Source organism: Saccostrea echinata, unplaced genomic scaffold (genome assembly GCF_033153115.1).
Source record: "Saccostrea echinata isolate AGI-Se365-2 ecotype Australia unplaced genomic scaffold, CSIRO_AGI_Sech_v1 ptg000032l, whole genome shotgun sequence".
Classification (NCBI taxonomy): domain Eukaryota; kingdom Metazoa; phylum Mollusca; class Bivalvia; order Ostreida; family Ostreidae; genus Saccostrea; species Saccostrea echinata.
The window spans coordinates 428,251-446,957 of NW_026889781.1; the positions used below are offsets into that span (position 1 = coordinate 428,251).

Below are 18,707 nucleotides of genomic sequence, written 5' to 3' on the forward strand. Positions count from 1 at the left end.
ATTTCACACACAGATGTTAAGTTGAGAAACATATATCTCACAAACAACATTTGCTAACATATACACGAAGGACTACATTTGTATCAGATAATCTTTAGTTGAAAGATAAACGAACACATTGAAGTAATTTTAAAGATATACCTATTGACATTTATATCTAATCTCGGATAGGATATTTCCATATGTGTCAATTCATTTATAAATATTTGTCCTTATGACTATCATAATGAAGAAATGCAATAAAAAAAAGCAATCTCCATCCCCAAACGAAATTTGCCAAACTGATCTGGACTTATTGACGTTGACATCGGTCGTAATTCATTTCATTTTTGTCTGCATCACACATGTATATTATCTTTCGGTCTCAGAAAATATTTTGATAAAGTTCACCTAGTTCAAGTCCTTGCACTTGAATTATTATTTATTTGAGTGCAGAAGATCGTAACGTCACTTCGGTCAAAATCTCTTGACAAAGTTGATATAATAATGGCGATGTCTTACCTGGTTCTTTTCTTGCTGACAGCAGCAGGTAAGTGGAGCACTGAAAAAAACCGCTAAATTATCTCACAATGTAATGAAATTTACGCAAATATACGGTAACAAATTAAAGTGGGGGGGGGGGAAGAAAAGGGGAACTAAGGAAAAAATAGTTTTGAAGGGAAACCTCAGACTTAGCTGCTGAATAATTTAAAACCAAATATTAATCGCGTCATCTTTTAATCGCGATTCGTCAGTTTGAAATCAATCTGCAACAAATAATTTTCGCGACTGAGGAAACATTCTCTACAAATATAAAGCGAAATTAATGGTTCGCGGCGATTAATATTTGCGAGGTCGCGAAACTCGCGAATATTTCTTGCACGCGAATAAAAGTTGGTCTACAGTACTCGTTAAAATCTGGATACGCCCAAAGAAATTTTGAAAGTAAATTTATCATTTTTTAATTCTTTTTAACCGGTTTATAGCCCTGGAAAAATAAGAGGGTTACATTACTGTTTGCAAAAAAAAAAAAAAAAAAAAAAAAAAAAAAAAAAACCCACAAATACAAGCACTATATCTTAATTTTCGTACTTTATCCTAATGTCTAATAGAACTAATGAGTAAGATACAACCCGTGTTATTTCGAGAGTGTGAAAATATGAAGATCTGGAGTTTATATTAATTTTCTTCTTCCTTCTTCTCTCCTTGTCATAATAGTCGTACTAAATTACATATCTATAATTTTGCGATGTAAAATTCTTATCACATAACCTGAACAGGTTAAATCCACACAGATTTCTAACTAGTGCAGACATCTTTTCACGGACATTCTTGCCTATTTAATACAGTATACCATATACCGATTTTAAACTATGGGATACTGCAAAAAAGTAATGCATTGTGATAATTTTCTCTATTTTTAGTGTCCGTTAACACACTGCAGCAAGCTGATCTCAATTATATTGGTGAATATCTTGATATTAAAATAACTGTTGAAGATAATTTAAAACAAAATGGCAGACAGCATAAATTCAGCCTCAATATGACAAACACCGGAAGTAGTGTCATCAGAAGAGGAGCCTGGTCAATTTACTTCTGTAGCTTCTTCATGCTAGAACCTGATCACTTACCATCTGCGGAAGGATACGTTCTACCGCACTATTTCTTGAAAATTGATCATGTCCAAGGATGTTTGTTCAGCTTGTCTCCAATTAGGGGGTTCCCAGATCTAATCACAAACAAGTCGCATTTTTCTGAATTTTACGGCCAGGACTGGGCTGTAACTAGAACTGATGTTCCACCAAATTGGTACGTTGCGGCACCTTCTCTGAAACCAGTTAACATTCATTCAACAAGCTTAGGAAAGAATTTTGTGACAAACTTCACTAAAGCACGCCAGTGGAAGAGGTACCGAGTAGATCAGTATAATCCGTTTACGGCTCAAGACCGATACAGAAGATTTGATTTTAGGGATTTTGGGCATTCTGTGAAGTTAATTCTGCCAACACCTAAGAAGGTTGAACTACTTTCAAATGACTTTTTGCCAGTTCGCAACATGACTGTCATCTGCAATTCTCAGTTGCTGGAAGAGGCAAACTATTTAGCAAGTAAGTTTTTCATGTACTGATGCGTATTTTGTTTGTTTTGCTTTGCTTTGTTAAATACCTACTTTTACTTTATCCTTATTTAGATTAATGTCAAGAAATGTAATTTCTTTTTCAGACAAACTAAGACTGACAGTTGTAATAAACAACGACACTATTATTTCACGTAGGAATGCAATAAATCTCTTGATGGATCCGTCTATTGGAAACAACAGTGAGGCCTACTATTTATTCGTTAACCATGGAAATAAAACAATTAATATAATTGGCCAAACGTCATCTGGTGTATACTACGGCATCCAATCGCTGCTCAGTTTAGTGGCAGGTGCGCCTGACAAAATAAGTGTTCCGAACGTTCTGATAGAAGATGAGCCGCGATATGAGTTCAGATGCATGTTTATAGACGTAGCACGCAACTTTCGGACAAAAGCAGATATTATCCGATTGATGGATGGAATGGCTATGTATAAATTGAACAAACTTCATTTGCATCTCGCTGACGATGAGGGATGGAGGTTAGAAATACCCGGATTATCGGAGCTAACAGAGGTAAATCAATAAACATCGCTACTCTGTTCGAATCTCAGAGACAGATCTGAAAGGGTGTGCAACCCTCGCTAACCCCTTCCCTTTGTCACCTATTTTAAGCTCAATACAAATACAAAATATTTGAAGAACAGTTACCTGCAGATGTATTTACCCGTTAGCTCTTCGTCTGTATAAAAAACAAACATTTATTGTAGTGCATAAATCGGTGATAAATAAACTAGTAGATAGTTTTATTAAGGTAACCGAGTGACCTTGCTTCCTGATTCTATATGTAAATAATAATAATAAAAAATAATTACATCTAAGAAATATTGTTCTCATAATTTCTAAGTAGTGACAGTAGTGATTTTTTTAAAAGCGTTATCGCTTTGAAAGTCTTACATTTAAATAATAACATTTAGGTATTAAATCTTTGCAATTGGTTGTTAGTTATATGACAGTGGAAAAAAACTGGAAATAAGTCAGAAAAGATAATGGAACGACATGATACTGTATAGTTTAAAGATTTTCAAGTCATTTTTTCTCTCTGCAGGTTGCTGGGAAAAGATGTCACGATCTTTCGGAGACTAAATGTCTAATTCCGCAGCTTGGGTCCGGAGGAGATGAGTCAACATCTGGTTCCGGTTTCTTTAATGTTACAGACTACAGACATCTGGTACTCGAAGCGAAAAAACGTCATATCGAGATTATACCGGAAATTGACATGCCTGGTCACGCTCGAGCAGCTATCAAAGCCATGGAGGCACGATATTTGAAATACAAGGACAGTAACTTGACTAAAGCAAACCAGTACAGATTGATTGATCCTAATGATACCAGTATATATTCATCTTTTCAGATTTTCAATGACAACGCAATCAACCCTTGTATTGAATCTACATATTTATTTATTGAAAAAGTGGTATTAGAAATTTTGAAAATGCACCCTGGATTGAAAACTTTTCACTTTGGTGGTGACGAAGTAGGGATGGGTGCATGGGTAAATTCAACAAAATGTCAACATATGGCCAGACTTGATTCTTATTATTCAGATGCTAGGCGTTTGAAAAGATATTTTCTGTATCGAGTTGCTGAAATTACTAGCCGGTATGGCCTCAACATAGCGGGCTGGGAAGGAGGTTTATTGGAAGATAACAAAATCCCATTCAATAGAAACGTTACGCCAAATTCTGAAGCATATGCAGACGCTTATTTAAATGTTTGGGAATGGGGTCAAGCCAAAAGGGCATACGAGCTGGCTAACAGTGGCTATAAGGTATCGGTGAAATCCATTTTGTACAATGTATTGTTTCTTTCATAACAATTATTTCTATGAATCTCGTCAAATGTACATTTAAATTTCTTAATTAAAAGATAGGCATTTGTTCCGGATTATTCGCGAAAAGCGGAGAGTAAATTAAAGATACTTCTTAATATTTGAACCAATGTGTTAAAATAAATTTGACTAAAACGTATTTATTTTTTAAAAGGTTATTATGGCTCAAGCAACGCATTTGTACTTCGACCAACCAACAGAACCGGATCCGGAAGAACCCGGATTATACTGGGCCACGCGATTTACTGACGCAATAAAGACATTCCGATTCCTGCCGGACAGACTGTACGATAACATCGACGTAAAACGCACAGGGGAGAAAATTACACACCTCGAAGTGTGTGGTTATAAAGACATAAACTGTCCTCCTCTAGTAAATAGAAGCAACATAGTTGGTAAGTCGTTTAACGTACAAAAAAGAAACTTGATGAAAGTCGTTGTCTGTGAGGTAATACATTTATCATTTGTTACAATATATCGTTAAACTATTCATACTCTAAGGAGTGACAATAAAAAGCTCTCGTTTAGAGAAGCAGAGTGGTTGGTAAGTCTTTCTATATTCAAGAGAAAAAAAAGAAACTTGATGAAAGTCGTTGTTTGTGAGGTAATATTTATCATTTGTAATAATGTAACGTAAAACTATCCATACTTTAAGGAGTAGCTCTTCTTTATTACCGGTCGATCAATATATATAATATACAATTTGATTGATAACGCATACTAGGGAAGCCCATTTAGGACCTATCAAAGATATATTTGAATTCGTTATAACGAATTCAAAAATATTTTTGATAAGTCCTCAATGGGCTTCCTCAGCATACAGCAGCGTACACTTATAAATAAAAATGTCACTGTAAAGGTTCTGTGAGGTCAAAGTTCTTTACCTTTAGGAATAAAGGGACATGTCTGGGGCGAAATGTTGTTGACATCAGAACGATTAGACTACAAAGCATTTCCTCAGCTTTTGTCACTTGCTGAAAGAGCATGGCACAAAGCATCATGGGAAGATTTTGATGATCCCAAAAGGGAAGCGGCATCAGCTTCCGATTGGGAGGCGTTTGCCAACACAGTCGGATATAAGGAATTAGATCGTCTGCATAGTCTAGGGATAAAGTATAGAATAGGCCCACCAGGTGCCATGTAAGTAAATTTTACTTATTATCAACCTTTTCTATGATAATAAGTTGTAAAGTTGCACTGATTACAATAGAAAGTTTGGAAGACAAGGATAAAGTGAAAATACGTCTGACTCTAGTTTTCAAAAGTGTCCAGTTTTTCATACAGATTTAGGTGCCTTTAAAAGGAAGACGCCTGTTTGCTTTTGTCAGCCCCAAACTTCATTGCTTTGCTAAAAGAAAATCAATTACGTATGCTTTCAGAACAGTTTATAATATAAAAAAAAGATATATATATATATATATATATATATAAAACTAAACTGATGTGTATTCAATGTGTAACATTTACTGCGGAAGAATGAAAAATGGCGTCCTTCATGTGAACATGCAGTTCCCTGGACATATTGTTCAGTACAGCAATAACCAGGGAGCCTCGTGGCTAGACGTACCGCCAGGATGGAACGTAACAGAGGAATCATTGCTGCTTAGATCAATGTGATTACGATTTTTATCTCTCTTTTATACTAAAAACATATTTTATATTTTAATGAATGATCTTAGTTGATTAATTTTTGCACTCAAACTTTATATAAATATCCAGTAATTTTTAAGTAATACTCAATTTTCTGAATATAGTAATTGTATGTTGACGTATGTTCCGAAGTTCTTTCTCAAAGAACAAGGACAGCATGAAAGAATGGCTAAAAGCGTGCGGATTGAATGCATGCACTTTAAACAGCTTAGCCATTGCTCGTAACAGTAATAAATTGTTTCCCATTCATGCAAGTGTATTGATTGTATGGTAAATACGTAGTCTTGGTTTCCTTGTCTGACTTTATCATAATTTCATTTACGAAACAGGAATGCCATTGGTAAGTTTCATTGGCAGAGCTAGACCATGTATCTGTTTTACATAATTTCTTTTCTATAGTACAAAAGATGGAAAAAGATTCAGCAGGGTGGTAAAATTCTATCCTGGTAAGAATTTGTTGTGTTATACTTTACATGAAAATTATGCAGACGTCAAGAAGTAATTTTGTTCATTTTGGGTAGGTCTGTCAGAGTGCTGTGCTGTTTTCTGTTTATAATGAAAATCAACTTTTGAGAAATGAATCTGCATACCTGTACGTAACTTTTAAAAACAGAACAAAACAAATAAAAGCACTAAGATTTTTTTTTTCCAGATGAGCCTTTGCCGATTGCTGAACAACATTTAGTTGACTATATTGCCAATGAATTAACAATAAGATATAAAGTCATAAGTAATACGAATTTATCTAAGAAGTATACAACGGCCATTTTTATTAAAAACAATGGAAGTAGACATGTTTATGCGGGGAACTGGGAAATTCATTTCTTTTCATCTCATCTGATTCAACCGGATGAATATCCTTACCCCGAGGGGTATATTTTAAGGGATTGCAAGATGAGTTTATTTCATGTTGGAGGATCCCTTTTTAAATTAAAACCGGACAGAGAGTTCAGCCTACCAGAGAGCAACACTCTAACCTGCAATCTTGTTGTGCAAGGTTATCAAGTGGCAAGAACGGATTCTATGCCAAATTGGTTTGTTGCAGCTGAGGGTATGCAACCAAAAGATGTCGTGTCTACCGAAAACGAGGCTCTGGGTTTTGTTGACTCTTTTGTTAGACCCGAGCAATATCATCGTTTTGAGGGTGACATCTACTCGCCCTACACTCCACAGGATAGATACAACATAAATGACAACATGACTATATCTGGAACGGAAGCTAAACAAGTAATACCCACTCCAGTTCATATAATTACTAAACAGAATAACAGTATTACAATTGATAATACTTGGGTCTTTTATCATACCAATATATTTGAAAAGGAGGCAATCCTAATTGCAAGTAAGTACTCTTCAGAATTACAATTAAGACCCCTAACAAAAACAATTCAGATGTTAGTACTTTCTTATTGTGAAGATTATTATCTTTATCCGATTTATTTACAGATCTTTTCAATTTAAGCATGCAACACAGCAGACCCCATCATAAGTTTATAAGCCTAAAGATGGCAACCAATATGAACATTATGCACAATTCAAACACGCGCGATGAAGCATATGAGATAGATGTATCAACGTCTATAATAAGAATCTTAGCTCACACAAGTAAAGGTGCATTTTACGCTTACAAAACCTTACAAAGCTTAATTCAACCTGTAAATGGTGTCAATAAACTTCCGGTGGTGACAATCAGAGATCAGCCTCGATTTCAATATCGTGGCGTGCACTTGGATGTAGGTCGAAATTTTCAACCAAAGGAGGAGATATTCAAGCTTTTAGAAGCCATGGCCACATACAAGTTGAATAAGTTCCATCTACATTTAACAGACGACGAGGCTTGGAGACTTCAGATTCCAGGGATACCAGAATTGACAGAGGTATGTTAAAGCCACGATTTTTGATGGAGATCCCTGTTTATTTCAATAAGTGGATATTTATATATTTTCTAGAAGAAGATATAAATGACCTTATATGTAAGAGTTAATAAAAAAATACGTGCGTTTATAAAGTACATTTTGGAATAAGGAAGTTACAATGACTTGAAATTTTTATTTCGTCTTGATGCATGGCTCTTATTCTTCATAACAATGTAAGGAACATAGTGCATTTTGTCCACAAAGTTCATAGGAGTTTCCGTTATAACCTAGATTTTTTAATGAATGAGTTCTTTTTTTAAGGGATTTTGAAACAGCTTTAAGTTAACAAGGACTTTTTCTTTTTCTTTTTTTTCTTTTTTTTTTAATTTACTTTTTGTGTTTTAACAGATTGGTTCTGTACGATGTCATGATTCTGGGGAGACTAACTGTTTACTTCCCCAACTAGGATCAGGTTCCTCCAAAAACGGTTTTGGTTCTGGATTTTACACAGTCATTGATTACAGAGAAATCTTAACCTTTGGAAATGAACGTCATATTGAAGTAATACCTGAAATATCACTGCCCATTCACTGTCGCGCAGCTAAAAAATCAATGGAGGCTCGATTCTGGAAGTACACAAAATATGGAAATATGTCGGCTGCTTATCAATTCCTTTTGACGGATTTTGGTGCCAAAACTAAATATTTAACTATGCAAATGTTTGCAGACAATGCAATAAATGTTTGTATGAATTCAACAATGGAATTCATACAATACGTAATTAAAGCCGTGAAAGAAATGCATCAAGGGGTGCAACCTCTTCAGATGATCCATGTTGGAGGTAAGAAAATGTAAACCTTTATCAGTTGGTATTATAAGTCCATTGTATATAGTGTTTTCCACTAACATTTAAAGAAGTCTTGAATGGAAACTTAACTTTGTGTAAAACAGGAGGCCAAGTACATGGTCCGTAGTTATAGTCAGTCTTACGAGATTTCACTGCATTAATCCATATGATTATCATTTTATGTAAATTTCAATTTGTGCCATTTCCAACATGTACTCCAATACCACACACACACACACACACACACACACACACACACACAGAGAGAGAGAGAGAGAGAGAGAGAGAGAGAGAGAGAGGGGAGAGAGAGATATGCTTTTCATTTAACTATGACAAGTACTTAACTTTCTTTCACTCTCTTAGTCTTTAGCTCCTTAAGACTTTAACTAGTACTGTCAGTTGAAATATAACTGTGTTTAGGAGATGGCATGGCAGATGTGTGGAAAGATTCCCCAGAATGTCAAGCGCTCCTTGCTAGACGTGGTGTAAGTAACGACAGAGAGCTCAGGAAATACTTTGTGAAACAACTTGTGCAGATCCTGCATAAAGAAGGATTAAGCACTGGTGCTTGGGAAGAAATGTTTACAGATAACGATGATCGCATGAATCTCACAGATTTGCCAACCGATAGGTAGGAGTGCTTTTAACCATCAAAATTCGAATCTTGATTTTATCTGTGTACATATCTATATGATAATTATACGAACAGTTTCATTTACTGCATAATAAATGAAATTTCTGTATATTTTTTTAACATCACTATTCTGTTACATTTTACTGCATAAAAGCAAAAGGAATTCATTTTATTTCTTTCATTAAGGAGATTTTTCCATTGCTCTTGTAGAAATGTGACAGCTTACAACTGGAATAATATTTGGGAGTGGGGACAGGGCGAGAGTACCTACAAGATGGCAAATGCTGGGTATAAGGTATATAACCCTGATGATATATATGCCTTTTTCATTATTGCCCTGTTTTAAAATCTGGCCAAATGTATTGAAAAAGTAATTAGTTTATATTGTAGTTTTTTAGTAACAAAAATGAGTTCCTAAGACAAAGTTATAATGCTAGCTATATGAATTATCTTTTCTGAAAGTTTCAAATTAAAAACTCTTCTGGAAGAAAACGTTAATTTTTAGACAAATGACGTAAGATATACTTGTCCAGTGAATCTTTTGTTTTATTACTGGAAGGAAGAATATAAATGTAAAATGATGAGTAAGTTTGTTAAATTCTAATATGTTTACATGTGTATTTTATACTGAAGGTTGTGATGGGACATGCCACGCATCTTTATTTTGATCATACCCAAGAGCCCGATCCAGAAGAACGAGGAGCATCTTGGGCATCACGATTTATAGACACTCGAAAGGTCTTTGGGTTTGTTCCTTCAAACATCTATTATAATGCGGATAAAGATGGAAATGGACATCTTCTCACACGTAACCAAATATGCCCAAGCAATGGAACGTGTACAGACTTAAAAGAACCAAGCAACATTATTGGTTTGTATATCAGTGCATTGAGTGCCTTGGCCTTTTTATTCTATTTTTCTCTATTTTGTTGATAGGTTTACATATTTTATTGTGCCTTTTGCATGTTTCCTTTTTAAAATCTAGAATCCTTGTATTCTTATCAATAAAAAGATATAGATTAATTTAATTTAGGGTCCTTCCTTCCAAAAAGTCTTGCTACGCTGAAAATGAAAATGTTCCGAAACGTAGAAGGGTTCAATGAAAATCCAAAACTGATATTTACATTTTGATTGGATCAAGTCATAAATAATGTATTGATGTCTCTGGTTAGATTAAGAGAAAAATACTTACTGGTAAAATAAATATTGCATTACATCGAATTATGTGTTACACATCTTGTGACTGGATAAGAATTTTCTTAGGAATCATATAATTTGCTTTACATCATATAAACAAACAATTTACTCTCATGATCAGTGAAAATGTAAAAGATTCATAGCAAAAAAAAAAAAAAAAAAAAAAAAGATCTTCTAGTGCAGAAAGTTAAGATTTACCAGAAAATGACCTTTCATTGCAAAAAGTTAAAGATATTCCTTTAATTACTATCATTTTTTATATTTACTGAAATGTATGCAATCTCAGCAAATTTTATTGTCGATACTGGCAGGTGTGCAAGCCCAGGTGTGGACGGAAACCACGAGAACTATACAGGAACTACATGAAATGATTTTTCCCCGTATTCTTGCTGTGGCAGAGCGGGCGTGGCATCAGCCACATTGGGAAGGGATTCAAAACCAGGATGGGCGGAACAAGAAGACAGATCAGGAGTGGTCATCATTTGCCAAAGCCCTAGTTCAGAAGGAATTGCTACGATTGGAGAAAATGGGAATAAAATATAGAATACCTGTTCCTGGAGCAAGGTAAAATATAACCATATAAAATTTAAAGTTTTGAAGAATTGATTAAGCAAATTATAATTTTTCCCTAGAATTGTGAACGATGCCATCATAGTCAACACAGCACTGCCTGGGATGACTGTAGAATTCAGCGTGGACAATAAACAAACATGGTCATTGTTAACATCTAATTTGATAATTGTGGGAAAAGAAACGATATATCTGAGAACAAGGTAAGTACATGTATATCAAAATAAGTAAATAAGATATATGGGGTAAAGAGGTAACACAATAATAAGTGATTTTCGAGTTTTTCAAATAAAATAAGTTTGAAAATGTATATATTGTTTTTAATCTTTCAATGATGAACACAGTAAGGCCAATAGGACTCAGATAAGAGTTCTGGCAAAAGGATCTCTTGTTAATCATGTTTAGAAATATTTTTTTTTGAGTATTCCTTTATTTTATCGAAAATATTCTTGAAGCAATCTATCTTTTCCCCTCTTATTTAGATCTGCCGATGGTTCCCGGTACAGCAGGGTGGTCACAATGAACTCTCATAATCCTATGAAGAGATATTCCTACAAAGCGTCTTTCGATTCAGTCTTTAATGTGTTTCCATGAAGATGTCTACCCTCATAAGGAATACGGAATTTTATTTTTTAACGCAAGTGTTGAATAGAACTTCCTAAAAACGTCATAAAAGTTTATTTTCCTAAAAGTTATTCGCATTTTCTTCTTGCCAAAATATGCTTGAGGAAAAGCCTGATTTTTGTTGGTTTCATCAGACTATTTTTTTTCTTGCATGTTTAGGTTTATTAAATATGAAATAAAGATTATATCATATATATTCACATTTCCAAATATTTTTCCTTCAGATTCTTTGCAAATTAGGAAAAAAGTTAATGTTTTTATGAACAACATATAATCGGGGCAAGCAGTGATGAGGAATACTGCCCTAGGATCGGGAGTTCTAGAGTTAACTTTCGATTATTATTATACGATTCAGTCCGATATATATTAATTCTTATGACCATTTCGTTAAATAGTGTTATCACTAGCGTCGTGATGCATAATGTCATCATTTTGGGGGCATAAATATTATATGTGTAGAGCCCGTGATATGATGGCAGGGCAACCCAGGTGTCAAGTACCGTACAGCGTACCTGCAGAAAAAGAAACTAGTTTTCAAATCAGGTTTAATCTGATTCTTTTTTTGGTGTGTTTTCTTCTTAACTGGTGTTTGTCTTATTGTTTATCGTTTAGGTATATAAAGTGTACATTTATGTTTCGCTAAACTTTGCATACTTATTAAGTTCAGTTTACGAGGGGTTTAAAAAAAATCGTGGATAGCGCCATAAAATTAAAACTGCTTAAGGTACATCAATGAAGTTTTACACATTTAGCAAGCGTCATATTTTTCTCTAATTATAAAGTAAACCATATGTCATAAGTTTTACTTTTTAATAAATTGATAAAGTTTTTGTAAGCAATGTTACGTCTAGGCGGTGCAGCCTCGAACATGACGTTTTTTCTACCCGAGTGTACCTTAGAAAAACTCTTTTTATACGAGTATTTGTCATCCAAAAATCCCTTAAATTCAGGCATGTTGTATGACACACATGTTCCGTAACATCTGCAATTTTAACTCATTCTGTTAGTTCTATGAAATTTTTTCCTAAATTTTACATGGAGGCTCCAAACAATTTTGGACTTGGAAATGACGTCAAAAAAGGGGGGGGGGGGTCTTTTTCCTACATTCTATAAAGTGTCGCTCCTAGAAAAACAAATATATAGACCTAAGAAATGTTAAAAAGGACAAAAGAGAAATAAAATTGACAGAGAGTACTTGTTTTTAATTGCCTTAAAGATTCAGAGAGATGCACAGTTAATGTCGATTTGTATTCAATGTGTCAAAAATCTGCTACATAGAAAAGAGACGTTGATCATGTGTAATAGATATTAAACTCCGACAAGCAAAATATGCCTAATCAAATGAGAATCTTTCCCTATGTATGGATCATATGTATAGAGGAAGCGGACATTGAGATCCAATGACGTTGTCGGATGTCATGAAACTAACGGCGACAGCGCCAGGTGATCATATAATGTTTTTTTTTTTTTTTAAATTTTATATTTTGGCAAATTATCAACGTATCAAGGTAAAATTTTCAACATTTCTTAACCTTTTGCTGTTTTATGTTCCTCATAAATTTTGTAAGCACAGACTTCATAGTATTAATTTTATTTGTCAAGTCCACGAACTTGTTGATAATATATATATATTTTAATTACTTGTGCATTTATATTCAAGTATTATTATATATAATGCAATAACGAAGTAATGAAATTAAAGTGTTACATGTATTATTGACATTTATTACTGAATACGAGCACATTTATAAATTATGGGAGATAACTTCATTTGTTTACCTATTATGATCTGTTTTAATCTAGAGTTATGTCTCTAATTTTGTTTACATTTTTGTTTGCAATTTTACTTATTAATACTGCAATGGTAATTATTCTTTCCAGTACACAAACTACGTCATAATTAATTGTTAATATGTGATATCATTTGTGCTTTAGTTTGAAGGATCTTGTATGTATAGTAGTTTCTTTTCTATGTTCTTTTAATAAATCGTTTGTTCTCATTTTGTTCTCTAGTAGTCATTAGTCGTCATTTCCGCCATGTCTTAATCAAACCATGTTGTCATCCTCATCATAAAAATATGTTAACACATTTATAATTCGTTTCCTACTCAGCCTCTACAAGATGTGCTCGAAAATTATGATACTTCACTAGTGCGTTGAATTTCATTGCATTGAAGGTCAGGTACTGTTGAACAACATAAAACATTCAAATAAAAGAATTAAATGCTAAACAAATTTAATTATATTATATTCGTCCCGAAACAGTGGAAACTGTACTTGAGTATAATATCATAGAAGGATTTTGAAAATAAAGAGCTGGGTACGTTTAGACCCATTTACGGCCCTGTAAAATCGGCAAAAATTAAACGCTCGATTGCATTCTATCAATTGTATCAATTAACTGTTAAGGTTTCCCTGTGTGTGAAATAGGAATAAATTTTTCTCAACTCACGTGCCCTTTTATTTATATAACGTTCAAAACATTTTTAGGGGGCAAAATAAAAATAATAAACCAAGAGACCTGTTGACCAAAATGCTCACCTGAGCTAAATTGGGAATAAATCGATGATATGTTGATTTCATGACTTTGTACAATTATTGCTGTTTTTAAGATTAATGCGATGATTCAGAATCTAGAAAATTAAAAGATTTATCGAGCCCAAAGGCCGAGGTGAACATTGTTTTTTTGTTTGTTTGTTTTTTTTTTGATGGTGAAAATCATCGTACTGACAGAGTTAACATAATAAGCATAACCAGTATTAATTTTGAATTTGGAAATCTAGTTTTGGTGCAATGTAGAAAAAATAAATGTCAGGGATAGCATCGAAAGGGGAAATGGGGCATTATAAGAGGCGAAATGACAAGTTACCCAAAAAATATCTTTGATGAACCCCTTAAAAAGTCTATTGATGTAAAGGGGATTTCATTTTACTCTACTGTATCAAAAATTTTTGGATAGCGCAACCAGACTTGCAATGATTATTTTGAAGTGAAAAAATGAAAAATGGCGTTCATGAAAATGGAAGGGGGGGGGGTACTCTACCCCACCCCTGATTCTATATGCCTGAATGTTATGTTCACCATGTCCACTCAAGTAGGAGAGATTTTTTAACTATTCTGTATGAAAAGAGGGTGTGTTTACAAGACTTTCAATGAACATTTTCAAACTAGAAATTGCTAAAATTTACATTCAGAAAAAGGAGGGGTGAGCAATTCCCCACCCCTTCTCCGATTCTTTGAGCCTGAATATTACGTTAACTTGAGTGGAATTCGGATGCAGATGAAATAACTTTTCAGAGTTGTTTTCAATCCATTTAGTTCAATGTAGGAAAAATAAGTCCTTATATTCACCTGGAAGGTCAATTAAATGGTCTGTCTTCAACGATAAATTAAAAACATTTATCTACTTCAATAAACACTGTATTGACATCTTTCCATATTTATTTGACAAATGTACATGTATCACTGTTTTAAAGTGGATTTCTAAAGAAAATTATTCCTCTTACATGTATGTATCCTATTCTCAGACGACCATGCTAACAGATTTGAATGTACATATGTACATTATACTGGGATCCTTCTTTATTACATCTATATATTTGAAAAGAAATTCCCATAGACCACTGTTTATAAATAAAATTGAATGCACATTATGCTACTGTATATATTTCAGACATGCAGAAATTTTATGTCCTTTTTATGTTTGCCACGTCTGCTTTATATTTGGACGTCCTACTGACTACAGACGCTAAAGACCAACTTACAACTAAATTGTCTAACAAGCGGGATGACTTCAGCTTTTTCCATCTTCAACTTTACTTATTTATGTAGTAATATTCCGCTATCATTTGCATATGATGTTAACGTCTACCAAATTATTCGATACACAAGAACAAGATAAATTTTTAATCGAGGCAGGCTACTGACAGATACATGTAAGTTGATGTTCCAGGGGTTTCAACAACCTCGTTTAAAGTCAGCATTTCGTAAATTCAATGGTCGTATCAATGACCCTGTCAACAAATATAACCTATAATTCGGTCAATTGTTTGGCCTTTTTTTCTATACTTAAATTCGACAACGGAATGTCCCCTGACTTATTTATAGGGCTCACGGCAGGCGTGACGGGTCAACAGAGGATGCTTACTCTTTCTAGGCACCTGATCTTACCTCTGCAATTTTCTGGGGTCCTTTTTATGCCCTGTTAACAGAATTGTATTGTTTGTGGATATTTTAAAATCATCACTGTTTGTTATCTTCACCTTTTTCCATTAGGAAAATGATGTCGTTCGCACGAGATATTATGTCATTTGAGATACATTCTACCTCATTTACACACCCTTTATGTCATTAAAAAAAATATATATAAATATTACATTGCATAACTTCTCGTATTTATTTCCGAAAACCTATCTCATTCATTTTTTTTTTCATTCGCTTTTTACAAAATAAAGTTGATCGTACTCAAAGCATGCTGAATACTTTTAGAGACATGTTTACTATTGAAAAGCTAGAACATCCCACTTGTCTGTTATTAAGCTACATGTATGAATGTCTATAATCAGTCAAATATCCAAATATGAAACAAATGGAAGACAGTCATAAAGAGAGATTACGTTAAGAGTTATAACCAATAGTAGCCATTTTGCGATTTTCAATATGCGCTGAGACACAAAAGGCTTAAAAGATAGAAACATGCATGTAAATGTAATGCTGTTTTATTGCATTTTAATTGCGCTTTCGTCCAGTGTTGATCAAAAAGGGCATAAAGAAGAATTAAACCTTGACGTCAATCACCTGTTATAAATTGTGTATCTGTTGGAAAAGGGGTCATTTTCCAACGGGGATAAATTTTTTATAGGACGCGCATATAAAAATATGACCCCTAGGGCTCTTTTTCTACAAAAAATTAATTTTTTCTACGGCTGTGGGGTCATTTTTTGTCGTTAAAAGAGAATTTTGATTCTTCTATGTGAGTGTTCTGTTATTCTGCATTTCAATTATTTGTATTTTGTCTCTATGTAAATAGAAGGGGGGGGGGGGGGGCTTACTGATAATCAAATTATACAATGAGTACCAATTAAAAAAATATATATCAAGAATTTGATTTAAAACTAAATACATTCCTTTCCAATTTCCTTTGGCTACCCACTGGACTGTGATCGTTGATCAATCTTTTACTGATCGATATCAATGCAAGTGCCTGCTGTTTCATGCTGCATTGCTTTGAAGACGACATGCGCATATTTTCATAGCTGATGCGGATAAACTCTATACGCAAATCATACATATAATATTATATCCTTATTTTTATAACTTTTAGTTTTGGAATTATGCCCGTTAGAGTGTACTACAGGCTTCTGAATCCCTTCCCGAGAATTCGTGTGCATTTCCTGTCGAATTCACTTCGCAGATTTAGGCATATAATTTTCGATTTTGTGAATCAAGTAATGAGTATGTACATGCAAAGTAATGTGTTTGTCTCTAAAATTAAATTATTAGCATTGGCTATATAAAATATTTTGTTCATCGAAAAATTGATCTAAACAAATCGCACACCTTTTTTAAGCCTTCGGAGATTCACGGGTTTTATTTGAAGCAAAATTTTTCAAGGTCTGTAACGCAAGTTATGATAAGGCCATTCCAATTTTTTTTTTATGTGCAGTGAACGCGGACGAATTGGTTTTGAAGTTATGAAATTAAAAACAACACAAATTAAAATTGACAAATACAAAGCTTTGAAACGCAAACACAAAGTTAACTCAAATTAAAATCAACAAATACGAATTTCTGAAATGCATTTTACTCTTTTGGGATTGACATCTCTCTTTTTTAAGTGGTGTATTAATTTTTTTTATTTCAATAAACTAGTAGTTTAACTAAGTTTTATGGCGAGGAGAGGTCTCAAATGATAATAAGAAATTCTAGAACTGTTCTGAAATGCTGCGTTTTACCCCTTTCGGTTTGTGTGTTTTCTCGGATAGGAAGATAGGTTAGGATGGATGCTAACAAAGAAAAAAACTTGGAATGGCCTCATCAATCAGGACTCTTATAACCGGTCTCCTCTTTTGGTTTTAACATAGAAAGTGATTGTGTGTAAGTATATTGGGGATTGTTCCTAGTTAGGGTATTTTACATGAACCGTGCAGTAAAGCGGATCCACTGGAATGAATAAATAACGATCTATAAAAGAAATCCTAACATCAGAGAAATTTTTTTTAACGCAGTTTAAGACACCTCGTAACCCCGTAATGGTGAGTAATTTATACGTTTATCCAAAAAAAAGAAGAAGAAAATACCAAATTAATAGCGCTGCCATATGTTAATATGGAAAAGGGGAGTGATGTTGATGGCTTTTTCATTGCCAAAAATCCAATTTTGACAACTTTATATGGGTCGTTCTAATTTTCTTTTTAATACTGATTCATGTATCTTTAAAAATTCTAATGTAACTTCATAGACAATGTGGAAAATGATTGAAGAAATCATTAGGACATTTTTACATAAAAAAAATTATAAATTTGATACAAGCACAATTTTAAAAGAAGTACTACCTTGTCTCGTTTGTATGGATGAATCAAGCTTCATTACTTGTCTGATGAAATCGTTTGTAATAAAATTATATTTCCTTTAAATTATTTTACTCCTTCCAGCTTTCAAAGATACATTACGATGAATTAAAAAAAAAAGTTCAAAATTGTTTTCTGGAACATAAGGCAGGTTAAAGTAAATAGTTTTTACAGATTTTTTTTCACGTAACGTTAAAATCAGTAACGCCGTGATGACGTTATCACGTCAAAATTTGTAATTTCTAAAGAAAACTCCCCATATTTCGAGACCTCTGATGGAAAAACGGTTTGTGATAATTAAAAAAAATAAAATGATTTTGAAAAGACACATCGTAGGAATGTTTGTAAAAAAACTGAAATCAAATTTGGAGACAGGGCCGCTCTGTTATACTTAACGTACCCAATTCTTTAGTATTAGTAATCTTTTAAATATTCCATAAAATGTCATTTTCCAGCTTCATCGCCTGGATATTTAAAATTCATCATAAGGATTTCTTAGAACAATTTCCTTAGAAATAAAATACAAATTTGGTGACCTAAAATATTCTATTTTCCTTTTATTCTGCATCAAAATATATGAGATTCGGGTGCACCATTTTTGAGACTTTAAGAATTATTACGAATGATTTTAGCTAGTTATATATTACTAAGCAATGCTTACAGGTGCGTAGCTGCCTATACGCAAGTACGCAAGTGCGTACACATCATTTTCAAAAAAAAAAAAAAAAAAAAAAAAAAAAAAAAAAAAAAAAAAAAACTACGAGAGAGAGAGAGAGAGAGAGAGAGAGAGAGAGAGAGAGTTATTCAGAGAA

At 33.6% G+C, this 18,707-nt stretch overlaps 1 protein-coding gene across 1 annotated transcript; it reads left to right on the forward strand.

Moving 5' to 3' along the window:
* Positions 1 to 1,507: 1,507 nt before the first annotated feature.
* Positions 1,508 to 11,301, forward strand: LOC133197994 (uncharacterized). The gene is made up of 16 exons (XM_061334141.1): positions 1,508 to 2,087; positions 2,203 to 2,633; positions 3,166 to 3,888; positions 4,103 to 4,343; positions 4,839 to 5,088; positions 5,424 to 5,561; positions 5,998 to 6,044; positions 6,251 to 6,940; positions 7,045 to 7,475; positions 7,863 to 8,295; positions 8,722 to 8,932; positions 9,146 to 9,230; positions 9,569 to 9,806; positions 10,444 to 10,696; positions 10,765 to 10,905; positions 11,185 to 11,301. Exons 1-16 carry the CDS (start codon positions 1,523 to 1,525, stop codon positions 11,294 to 11,296), a joined length of 4,989 nt encoding a protein of 1,662 aa, XP_061190125.1. The 5' UTR covers positions 1,508 to 1,522; the 3' UTR covers positions 11,297 to 11,301.
* Positions 11,302 to 18,707: the final 7,406 nt, after the last annotated feature.